At 36.7% G+C, this 12,672-nt stretch overlaps 1 protein-coding gene across 1 annotated transcript; it reads right to left on the reverse strand.

Annotated features, from left to right (window-relative positions):
* Positions 1-1,372: 1,372 nt before the first annotated feature.
* Positions 1,373-10,784, reverse strand: FCGR3B (Fc fragment of IgG receptor IIIb). The gene is made up of 5 exons (XM_012547619.3): positions 10,368-10,784; positions 9,259-9,279; positions 8,710-8,967; positions 4,398-4,652; positions 1,373-3,425 (listed from the first exon to the last, which is right to left on the reverse strand). Exons 1-5 carry the CDS (start codon positions 10,402-10,404, stop codon positions 3,247-3,249), a joined length of 750 nt encoding a protein of 249 aa, XP_012403073.1. The 5' UTR covers positions 10,405-10,784; the 3' UTR covers positions 1,373-3,246.
* Between the last annotated feature and the right edge of the window lie 1,888 nt (positions 10,785-12,672).

A 12,672-nucleotide genomic window follows, 5' to 3' on the forward strand; every position in this document is an offset into this window, starting at 1 on the left:
CCATTCTTCTGTGACTTAGACTCTCTGTTAGTAGGGTTCTAAATGAGGTCTTCCTTTCTCTCCCCTTTGCATTGGATTGAATCTCATTGTTTTACATATTATTCTCAGCATCTAAACTCTTTAAATGATTGTTTTCCCTGATATCTCTGGCTGGCCTACAGGCTCATTCTTAGAAATAAACAAGTCCAGATAAGGACTTAACCTACCGAACAGTGCTAGAGAAGTATGATGCTGTGAACATAGTTGTAGAAAGTAGAGGTTAACAGGGGAACCCTATGTCATCCCGGGTGTGACTTCCTTGGTTCAGAGGACTGTCATAAAATGGAAGACCATGTGACTTTAATATGTGAGGAAGTATCCTAAGACTCCTTTTCCCCTCCTTTCCCCACAACCTTTTTCTTCTTTAGGCTACATATTATCATATTTGGGCAATCCTTTATTCGGAAGTCTTTGGTTTCACTAAAATGAGGAATCTTATAGATATTTATCATTTCTGAAACACAGTCTTATATTGGTTTATGTATCTATGTTTTTTGTCTAATTGTAAAATTTTAAAATTGTTTTATATATATATTTAGTATTTATTTATATTATTTTCTTTTTAGGTTGTGAATGAAAATGTTCTATGTCAAGAGAGATTTTCAGAGGAAGGGCAGATTTTTGTCTCTTGATTTCCCTTCTCTAAACAGGAAAGGGAAGGGAACATACATTTAATAAGTAACTACCATGTACCAGGCACTATGCTAAACACTTTACCAATATTATTTCCTTTGATTCTCACAACTCTAGGTTGTAGGTGCTTCTTGATCCCCATTTTAGCGTTAAAGAAACTGAAGTAGAGACTAAATGTCCAGGGACACGTAGCTATTACATTTCTGAGATTCAATGTAAATTCAAGTCTCCCCACCCCTGCCCTGCATTCTGGGCATTAGGGCACCACCAAGTTGCCTCTGAGAACTCCTTTGACTTGGAATAGTTTAACTAGTTAAAAAATTGTCTCTAAGCAACTTGTATATAAAGTGTAGTGTGTTGGATTTTTCTTCCACACTACAAGGAAGCATTCAAGAGATGGTGCAACAAGACAAGAGAATTAAGGCAATGTTTTTCACACTAAGGTAATATCTGATAATGCTAAACGAGATAAATTATACATAGCATTGGTCATGTCCAATTTACTTTCAAGGCCAAAATCACTCCCAGGTGGGTTCTTCCTGTGGGTAGGGCTTCTGAAGATGTTTCCCAAAGAAGTTTCTTGCTCTCTGTCATGGATGCTTTCCTGGCATATAGCTAGATAGATAGAGATAGAGATATAGAGATAGAGATATATATGTGTCCATGTACATATGTGCAATACAAATATGCAAAGACATACATACATTTGGTTGTTTATTTCATCCTGTATAAGTTCATACATTGAAATGTCTTCTTAATGCTTCTTTGAATTAATCATATTTATTTTTTTTTTGTGGCAAAGTAAAATTCATTTCGTTACCAGAGTTAGTTTCACATTCCCTTATTATGGAAATCTACTTTGTTTTCAGGTTTTTGCTGTCATAGAAAGTCTTGCTAGGAATATTTTGATATAGATAGGACCTTTCTTTCTGTTTTTAATCTCTTTGAAACATTTGTCTTCACATTTCCTGTTCAGTTCTAAGGTTGTATTTATACTCCTAAGTTCATTATTTCCTATCTTTTCCTTTCAACTATTTAGTCTCTTCCAAACATCTTTACTCTTCCCTGTTACTGACAACTCCTCTTTTGTTTTCAAGCACATGTGGCTTTTACCCATCTTAAAACAAAACCCAAAACTTTATGTTCACTTGCTTGAATCTCTAGTTTCTCACTTAAAGGTCACTATGTGGTACAATGGATAGAGTAGTGGGCTTGGAGTGAAAAGTGACTGAGTTCAAATTTGACCTCATATCTCAAAGTTCAGCTTAAAAAACTCAATGGATTTTTGTCTCATTTTCATTTGTAAAATGAGTATAATTATAATTCCTACCTCTCCAGGATTATGAGAATCAAATGAGATATTTCTAAAATAGCCTCGTGCTTGACATATAGTATGCACTTAATGCTTATTCTTTTCTTTTATTTCCTATTTACTGGAGAACTTTTCAAAGGAGTGGGGTAAAGCTGATTGTACTTCCTCATCACCCATATTCCTTAATATCCTAAAATCTGGTTTTGATCCCCACCACCTTATGGAAATTGTGGCAATGATCTGCAGGTTTAAGGACATTGTCTCTTTTTAAATCTCCAACAGTGATTATCCTAGTGCTTTGCCCATAGGGATTGTGAATAAGTATTTATTGAATAAGTAGATTGGAAAGGGATGATGGAAATTTCCTTTAAAACAACATTTGAAGTCCTGCCAGGAACATGACAGTCTTGAGTAGGACCAGACAATACAACTACACTGGATGTCAGCTTGGTCACATGCTTTTTCTCCTTTTAACTTATTTTCTAGCTATTTGATTTGGCTTAAAATTATTGTTGTATTTTGTCTCAACACGGTAGTCATTTTCCTCTCTTGTGACAAAGAAAAGCAACCAAATAAAAATATCTTATAAGGAAACCTTGTCTGACATGTACAATATTCTGTCCTTGTAATTCCCTTCCAGTCCATTTGAGGGGAGGAAGTATATATACATGCTTTTTCTGATCAATGAGGTGGCTTCTTCTCTTGCAGGATCCCCTTGACCCAGCCCAGTCTTTGACCTTTCCTGTGATTCTACCTTTCTCTTCTTCATTCTTTTATTGTCTTTCATCTCTCTTCAGACTCTTAGTATTAATAATCTTCTAATACTGATATCTATGACTTTCTTCAAATCATCCATGTAACAGACAGATGTGGTCAAAATATTAAATTATTAGTATACTAGAAGCTTTGTTATTAAAATACTAAAATTATTTCATACATTTGCATTGTCCTTCTGTATCTAGCAAAGGGTCAGTAATTGTATAGCCTATAGCTCCTAGGAACTCAACAATGAGAAGAGTACTAGCTGGGGCAGTCGACTTGCTCATAGACACCTCTATCCTCTGAAAAACAATAGAAACTAGAGGGCAAAAGGTCGGGAAGAACCCTAATCCCAAATGTGACAGGAGTCCTCCTCTGCTGCTCTTAGGAATGGCCGAAGGAGGTGGAGGACCAGGAGATGTAAAAGCAGACAGAGATGAATCGGTTGCTGCTGTGCCAACAGCTCAGTCATTCCACTGGTTGATGAGCCAGCCATCAGCTGGCTAACTCCATTTGCTTACAAGGTACATTATGTTCTTCTCTAGGCTATTGATCTCTGTTTTAAGTGTGAAGTATAAACCGGTGTCCACTGCAAACAGAATTCCCATCACAAGGTAGAAAAGGATGTAGTACCAGATTTTAGAAGATGAGGAAGTGGATGGATGTGGAGTTACATTTGTACCTAATAAGAGGTAAGAAGAAGAACCATTAGAATGCCAGCGAATCAATAAATCAAATCAAGAAATATCTATCAAGCACTTCTTAAAGGAGAAAGAAAGAAAAAGAATAATCTGTCTTTGGTTCTGGGGTTTGGAATGGATATTGTGAGATTCTTGGATCTTTTAGGTGATCTAATGCTAAGAATCTTAGCCAAAAGATAAGAGACACAGAGAGACAAAGACAAAGATATCCATATACAAACAGAAAGACAGAGAGAAAACAGGAAGAATGAGGTGTTACACTTATACCATACTCATGCTACATTTGAATTTTGTAATATTTGACATGTTTTATTATTGATTATAATACTTTACTATAATTTCTGAATCAAGTTCCTTAATCTTCTAAACTCAAAGTGATATTTTATTCTTTACCCTCTGTAATGGAAAGAGCTCCTGCCTATGCCTACAGACTAACTTGTCTTTTTAGTGATTCAGAAATTTAGAATTTCGTCAGAAAGGCCAGATACCTGGTCATTTACTCCAGGGAATGAAAGGGTAGATTTCAAGAATTCATAATAAAATTGTTGTACTGATCCTAATCATTGAATCAATTCTGGCTGAATCAGGGAACATTGAACCTCAAGATTCTAAAAGACAGAGTGGATTGTATGGGCAGGAGAAGTTATTCCATTCAATGGAAGAATCCAGAGTTGGTTAGTGAGGGAAAAGGTATTACTTTTGTTCTTTTGCAATCACATTTGAATGAATGATACCCTGGCACCAACAAATCCTTTGTAGAACTTAGATACAAATAAAATAGTAAGCCAAGACAGCTAGAGACTTCTAGCTTTTGTGCTGGTAGAAAGAAAGGCAATTCACAGTGATCTGAAATACCTTAAAACTATCATTAATTTTTTCCATATGCATCCTCCAAAGCCCCGTTCCTTTAAAGTCCAACAACCTTCACTTTTCGCTGGTTTGGTATATCTCACCTTGGACAGTAATTTTCACGATTTTTGACTCCTCTCTCCTATTTCCTATGTTCGCTGAACAGAAGTAATTTCCGCTGTCATTATAATTCACTTGATTGATGGTAAAGTTGGAATCACGGGAAGAATATTTCCTCCATTTGCCATTTTGAAAGAATGTGATTTTAGAGATGACTCTGTTTTCCCAGCTGTGACATCTCAGCACCATGGGCTCCCCTTTCATATAAACCAGTTTCAAGGTTTGGAGCAGCAGCCAGTCTGAAAAAATAGAGAAAGACCAAGATTCCAAGTTGTCTTAACTCAAAAGTAGAGTCTCAAGTCACTTTACCCTGGGATGGGGAAAGAAAAGCTCATTTCCTTGTAAGTTCTTAGGACAAAGAAGGTGGTCAGGTGTTGAGGTAATCTCAATCAAAAGCACTCACTGGGAACTGTAAGAGGCTAAAAATAGCCTCATTGCCCCTGCAGACCTCCCAGTTTCATAGGATCATATTATAGATACCCATATAAAAAAGGTCATAAGATACCTATATATACATATGATGGAGGTCTTCAAAGTGCAGAATAAGACACTCATTTTTAAACATGGCAAATGTGTGGATTTGTTTTGCTTGACCACATATATTTGTTACAAGGGTTCTAGTTTTTTTCATGGTGGGAATTGGGGAGAAAAGAGAGCTATCAGTAGTGTTGAAAAAAAAAAGAAAAAAGAAAAATGGTCCTTGAACCTTTTTTTTTAACATGCAAATGAGAAAGAACAGAAAGAAAATAAAGAAATAGGATAGCTTTTAAAATAAATTGAATTTCTTACATACTTAAAAAAATCAAGATGTACATAACAGAGATGTGTGCTTTCACATTTAATCTTTTTTTTTTTTTGTTGTTCTATTTTGTATATGAAATGTTTATTTTGGGGATGTTCATTAAGTTCAGAATTTAAAAAATAAAAGACAGAAATGCATTCATGCAACCCAAACAAAACTCATCACATTTTGAGGAACAAAAACTAGAATCTTTGATGTCAAATTAAACTTTAATTTAACAAGCATTAGTTAAGTACTTACTGTGGGCAAGGTACTGGGGGTAAAAATCTACAAATGACATAGTCCCTGACCCAAGGAACTCACATAATGGAGAAAAACAAACTGTCAAGTACAGGAAATAGTAAGAAGGCTACTTTGACTAGAATACAGAGTCCTTGAGGAGGAGTCACATTAAATCAGTCTAGAAAGATAAGTTGGAATCAGATAATGGATTTTAAATGCCAAGCTTCAAGTTTCTATTTTATTCTTATTTTTATAGGCTAACAGGGAAATACTAAAGCTTCTTCAGCTGTATACTGACATGTCAAACTTATGCTTTTAGGAATATCCATTTGGGCTCTATATGGAAGATGCAATGGAGAAAGGATGGATATTTGAGGCATGGATACCAAGTAGGAGACTATTGTAATAAGTGAGGAGTTATGAGCCCTTGAACTAGAACAGTCTATCCAAAAAAAGTAGAAAAAAGTGAGTGGAAAAAAGACAAATGTGGAGTTAGAATCAGAAAGATTGGAGAACTGATTAGCTATAGGAGGTGAGAGAGAACAGTGAAGGGTCAAGGATGTCTCCTGCATTGCAAATTCAAGTAGGACCCTTGACAAAATCAGGGAATTAGAAGGGGGAAGTGAGTTTAGGGGGCAAAATAAGTGAGTTCAGTAGAGTTTGAGAGGCTTGTAACCCATCCAGGTCCAGATGACTCAATAGGCAGCAGGAGATGGGGAATCTAGCTATCAAGAGAGAGGGTAGATTTGGGAAATATCTGCCTAGAATGAAGCTGATGAGATCATGGAAATAGAGAGTGCTCAAATGAAAAAAGGTCTTGAACAAAGACCTTAGATGTACCCAAACTTCAAGGGCTTAACATGGATACCAAGAAAGATCAGTTAGACAAGGAGGAAGACAATCAAGAGTGTTGCAAAAAAACAGAGAAGAAAATAGCCAGAAAGATAATGTGCTATATATACAACAGAGAGGTCAAGAAGGATGAGGACTTAGAAAAAGTTATTAGATTTAGACATAAAGAGATCATAGGTGTAAAAGGAACCTCGCAAACCACCTAATCCAATCCTCCTAGTTTGCAAATGAGAAAATGGAACACCAAGAAAGGTTAATTCACTTGCCAAGAGATTGCCAATTTACTTGGAATGATGAGCTCAGCTTTTCTGACTCCAAAACCCAGATTGGTCACATGATGCTATGCCGACTTATTGAAGAGTATCATGTTAGATCATTGGCAACTTTGGAGAGAGCAGTTTCAGTCAAATGATGGGGCAGAAGTGAAACTGCAAATGTGACCTGGGAAAGTGTGGACAAATGTAAACAACTTTGTCTTTTTTTTTTTTTTTTTTTTTTTTTTTTTTTAAAGGAAGAGATTTCATTAGTTTCTGCCTGGATTCCTTTTATCATAACTGCAAAGCATCCCTTATAACAAAGAATTTTCGTTTAAAAAAATAAGAGAAAAAATTCAGTAAAAGCAACCAACACATCAAAAATATCTTACATTATATGCAATGTTCCAAACCTATGTATCTCCCTATTTTGCTAAAAAGTGAAGGGAGATTATGAACTTTTCTAGGACTTTTGGCTGTGAGAGAGAAAAGATGTAGAACACTTTGTGAAGGATGGTAGAGTCAAGGAAATTTTTTTAAGGTTGGGGAGACTTCAACAGAGAGATAGATCATGGATAAGGAAATCTTTAAAAGTTAGGGAGAGATAGAGAAGCGAAAGTCAAAGGTATAAGCTTCCATAAAAGACAGGAGGTGATGGGATTAAGGGCACCAAGGTGATGGGATTAAGTTGGTCTTGGGACCACCTCCAGTTTTCTCTCCATTGAATTGCATTGTACCCTACATAGAGATTTTAAATAAAGACTTGAGAAAGAATAAGTTTATAATTCATTGAAAATGAACATCTTCATTTTTGTGGTTGGAAAGCAGAAGAGATCCAAAAGAAAGTGGCAGAGATTAAATGATCAAAGAAGGAGCAGACTACAATCACAGCATCTCATTGAAGTTAAAATTAAGGAAAGTTTCAAGCAAGACAAGGCATGGTCAACCCTGCCAAATGTTGCAGAGGAAGGGAGAAGGAAGAAGACTGAGAAAAGATGACTGGATTTAACTAATGAGAGTTACTGGAGAACTTTAAGAAAGCAATTTCAATGGATTGTTGTGGAAAGGAATCAGATCAGAGAGGAGTTGAGGTATGAACGTACTATGTACTGCAAGGGGGAAAAAGATGCAGAAGATCACTTTTAGATCACTAGATCACATAGATCACTTTTCTCAGAAGTTTGGTGGTTGGAGGAAAGTAATAGTATTGTAGTTTACATGAGCGGCAGATTATAGGTAATAAAATTTTAAGGCAGGCAGGACTAGCTTGTTTGTAGGCTGAGGAGAAAGATCTGATTGACATTGAAAATACAAGAGAAATCATGAGTAAGTAAAATCTCAAGAAGGGGTGTTTAAGAGCACAGGTAATGGGGTTAATTTTGGAAAGGAGTATTAGATCATTTTTCTGAATCAGGTAAAAAGGATGGTTTCAATGATGAAGGAGACTGGAGGGAAGCTCAGGTATTTTATATCTGATGGCCTTGAGCTGCCTTTTTATTTTTAAATAAAGTCAGCAAGAAAGGGTCATGTATTAGGTCAACTAATAGGTTTTTACTGAATGTCTATTATGGCTAAGGACTGGGAATACACAGATAAAAATGACAGACTTATTATTAAAGTGCTTACTATTTATAGAAGAGAAAGTTTGTACACATAAATAAGTATAGATATGATATACTGCCACTTTTGTGGACAGTTTTATTTGTGGAAAGGAAGGGAAACATAGGCAGTTCTTAGAAGACCTGAAAAAAACCAGACTAAGAGAAAAGTACTTACTGAAGACAAATATGACCACAGTTTTTTTGGGTTTTTTTTTTTTCCTAACACCTAGTTTACATATAACTAATTTGAGGTTAAGGAAGAAACCTGAACAACTTAAATTTTTTGTGGCTAGATTGTGGGAATGGAATGCCTATACCCGTATTATATATATAAATAAGATGATTATTTAATTTATTATATTACATTATTATATGTAAATAAAATTATATAAACAAAATGATTTTTTTTAAATATGAGAATCAGAAAAGTTGATTTGGTAGTTTCTTTTTTTTTCCAACTTTGTTCATCAGCATGTAAGTAGGCATAGAGTCTGTGTATGGTGAGAGTAATTCAGGTTGAAGCTTGATAGTGAAGAGGTAATTAACTTCAGAACCCCACACTTACCTTGGAAGACTTCTAGCGTCACAGGATCACTGAGGGCCAACTGGCCTATCTGACATTGGTACTTCCCACTGTATGTGATATTGTCGGCTGTGATGTTATAGTCCTGGATTTGGACTGGAATAATCGTGTCATTGTGAAACCAAAGGATGGAGTTGTCTTCAGAGGCACCAGGCCCTTCACACCTCAGAGTGACAAGATCATTGATGAGCACCCTGAACCATGGTGGGTGAAGGGTCACTACTGACTTTGAGATATTTGCTGGAGATGGAGAGAAGAGAACAAAAGAGTCTTTGGTCATCTCTGGAATGCAAATGACCCCCCCCCCCACTTATGATTCATAGTTAGATATGGACAAAAAGGAGAAAGGGGCTTTGGGCACTATTTTTTTCCTGCATTAATGAGAATCTGGCCAGAAAAATAGAAAGTGAAACCCTATTGAGAACAGGAACCACAGATTCTGTTCCTTATTTGATAGTTAATTTGCAACATTCTATAGTTTCTGGACTCTCAGAATTCTAACAGAATTTTGAGAAACAAGAACAAACTCACCTGTTTTCCTGCCAGGCAGAACTACAAGAGAAAAGAGAGAAGGAGTCAGCAAAGGGCAGGGAGGAAGCACAGCATGTTTCTAGTATGTTTTAAAAATTCTGTTTCGCAGAGAAAAGAAAATACCTTTTTAGTACCTTGTCTCATTATCCTCAATTCCTGTACCCATCTTACAGATAATAATAACATTGGTATGCTGTTTACTATGGTCTGGCACTGTGCTAAGTGCTATATAATTACAAACTCCTTAGATCCTCGCAATAATTCTGTTATTTTTCCCAGAGTTATCATTCATATAGTTGGGGATATCCCCATATCCTCATCATACAGACAAGGAAACTGTGGGATAACAACTATGGGAATAATAATTATGGGGATATTAACTTACAGAATTATTGTGAGGATCTAAGGAGTTTGTAATTATATAGCACTTAGTATAGTGCCAGACACATAGTAAGCACCATATTAATTTCCATTGTACCATCTATCTGCCTTGATGATACCTGCCTTCTGTGATCCTGGAAGTATAAGAAACAATTATTACCACTATCACCCTAGCACCCCCTTCTGAATTTCAATCCAGAAGGTTAGAAATTCATAGGAATAAAACATAATTTTAGAATTCTATGCAATATTAGTTATTTTCTACTCCAAATATTATTTTATAAATAAGAAAATTGAGGTTGAAACATAGTAGATAGAGCTCTGGACTTAGATTCAGGAGGTCATAGATTCAGATCTTGCTAAGAGAAGCTGTGTGACTACAGACATATAATTTAACTTCTCTGAAGTTCATTTTCTCTCTCTTTTTTTTTTTTAAGGAAAAAAAAAGGGGGGATAATAAAACCACCAAACTCACAGGACTGTTATGAACATTGTATAAAGTAATGTACATATAACACTCAGCAAACTTTAAAGTAGGAGCTATTGTGATTCATGGACATGCAGCCTTCTGTCCCTTCTCCAGCTGTGTCCAGTCAAAGATAATATCCTTCTTCCCATCCTCCCCAATCCCTCAAAGAGACCAGTATTCTTATCTGGAAAAGGTCTCCGATAGTCCCAGAGATTAAGGATATCCTGTACCTCTCCTATTTAGGATAAGTTTGACTCACCTAGAAGCAGCAAAAATGTCAGAAGCGAAGGTTGCATTCTGCTGGAATGAAGTAGACCAGATCACGTAAATGGTCGTCCACTACTGCCTGGGGACAGGATGTGAAATAACTGAGGTTTTGAGAATGAAGCGGAAGGAAACCAACAGGCCACCAGCCTCTCCACTCCTTCATAAGGCTGCCTTTTCCCAGAACCAATCTTGTTTTTTATAAAACAAAACCCAGTAGGCTGAAGCCTCTAAATCTGACCTCTGGGAAGTAAGACTTCAAAAGGAGAACAGGTATCATGCACCTGAGTCAGCAGAGTTTGGACCTCAGCCTGCGGAGGCACTTCAGAGAATACTTGATTTAAAACATAAAAAGAGGGAAGGTGGAATTGGCTAAGGAGACCCAGTCATGAAATTGTAAAGAGGGCTGAAGAACATCCCATCTGGATTTGCCTAAGTATTGTTCCTGTCTGCTTACCACACAAAGAAGAGAAGCCTTTTCGTTGACTATTGACCTAGAACTGAAGATGCTTGCCAAATACTAACCATATGATTCAGTCCCTCTTCAATTTGCTGGAATACTTTGAAGAGTTCTATAAGTTTTTAAGTGTTTTGAGTTTTGATGAGCAACTGGTGGGTGACTGTAGAGAGTGAGTCACCAGAAGTCCAGGAGCTCAATTCCATACCAAAATTTGCAGACAGCTAAGCCCTGTGAGGAATAAAGTCTGAACAATCTGTTTGACCTAGCAGAGAAGTGGATCAAAGTCAGCCAATAAAGAATAGAATGATTTGTCCTGTGCTGAGTTTAGAAGCAGACTTAGAGAGATGAATTCTATGTACAAATTGCTTTAAGTTTGAATCCATTCTCCCCAGGGACCAAGGTGGTAAAGGGAAGAATGTATTCCTAGGATTTAGGAGCAAATCTTTATACTTCTGTTCTTGCTTGATCATCTCAGTAGCTATGCCTTTGTAAAAGGTAATTGATATTAATTGTTTAAATGAAACTAGAGTGCTTTAGTGATAAGAGAGAAATAATAAGTGCACTTTAGTTGATATTAAGGAACATACACTTCAACAGGAGCTTGTCATTGACATGAAAAAGATACCCACAATTCTACTCCTAAGGAGGCATATAGCCTTGTCTTGGAGACCCACACTGGGGCTCATTGCCCGTGAGATAGGGGATGAGGAGTCCCAGAACTTATGTGGACTAAACCTGCATATGTAATGTAATTAGGGTGAAGTTCACCCTAACTTGCCTTCAGATTCAAAGGAGAGGGCTGCCTTTGAACATGTACAGAAATTCTTATGTGGGAATTTAGTGAGGAGTCATTTCCTGGCTATGATGACTTCTTTTGGATTAGTTTTTCACTAAGCATGGATCCTGCCATGGCTTAGCCACCAGGCTTCTCACTGGCTATAGCCTCTTCTAAGTTTGGTAAGGTGGTATATTGAAATTTATGAAGTGACCTTCATTGTTTCCATTCTGTCTTGTTTCCAGAGAATGTTCATTAGTCTACTGAGGGAGGCCATAGCCTTCAGCAGGTACTTTGGATAGCATTTCCTACTTGTTAATTAGAGTCACATATTCTTCTGATCTCATCTCCCTTTACCTCTAATCCTGTTTCCTTATATACTTCAGCAGTGGGGGAGGAATTTAGGTACAATGATGACATATAGCTATCAGACTGATCTGCTCTTATTATGGAAGTCATCAATAAAAACATCCTTCATCTTGAATTTCAGCCTGCTCTTCTACTTAGGCAGTCTATCAAGATGTTTTCTATTTTGATTTTTTAAAAAATACACTCTTTTAAACTTTGGATTGGTTACTAGGCTGACTCCTCACTGGGTCAATGCCCTGTCCTCCCTGGGATTCTGTTCAATGGGTAGCTACATTCTCCAATACTTCTAGCCACTAGCTGGACTAAGCATTACAATATTTTTTCTGTTATGATATGACAGGGTTCTTTTCATCTGGAGTACTATTGTTCTTTTTCAGAAAAGGCTCAGATCCTTAGGCTAAGATAGGTAGAAATCTTTCCTGTTCGAGTCTCTCAGGTCTCAGCTCTGAGGTTTGTAACTTTGCAGGCAGGTGAGAGAGTCATAGCTTTTTCTGTTCAACAATTTTTCTCCAGTTCAGAATTAGAGTAAACCCCACCTTTACTTATTTTGACTTTCTTCAGTGGAGTCTTAAGCAAAAGAGAGAAGACAGGGAAGAGAGGAGAATGTCAAGTTATGAAATGCTTTGAAAAACAAACAAGATTTGATATGATGATGTCTCACATGTTACATGGCTGTAGTATGGAAGTTTTATGAGG

This window comes from Sarcophilus harrisii, chromosome 4 (assembly GCF_902635505.1).
Source record: "Sarcophilus harrisii chromosome 4, mSarHar1.11, whole genome shotgun sequence".
NCBI classification, from domain to species: Eukaryota; Metazoa; Chordata; class Mammalia; order Dasyuromorphia; family Dasyuridae; genus Sarcophilus; species Sarcophilus harrisii.

Coding starts and splice junctions, on each gene's coding strand:
- FCGR3B (XM_012547619.3), bottom strand. CDS start 10,404: ATGCAACCTTCGCTTCTGACATTTTTGCTGCTTCTAG. Junction 9,280..10,367: donor GACATTTTTGCTGCTTCTAG/GTGAGTCAAACT, acceptor TTTCTCTTGTAG/TTCTGCCTGGCAGGAAAACA. Junction 3,426..4,397: donor CGTGAAAATTACTGTCCAAG/GTGAGATATACC, acceptor ACCTCTTATTAG/GTACAAATGTAACTCCACAT.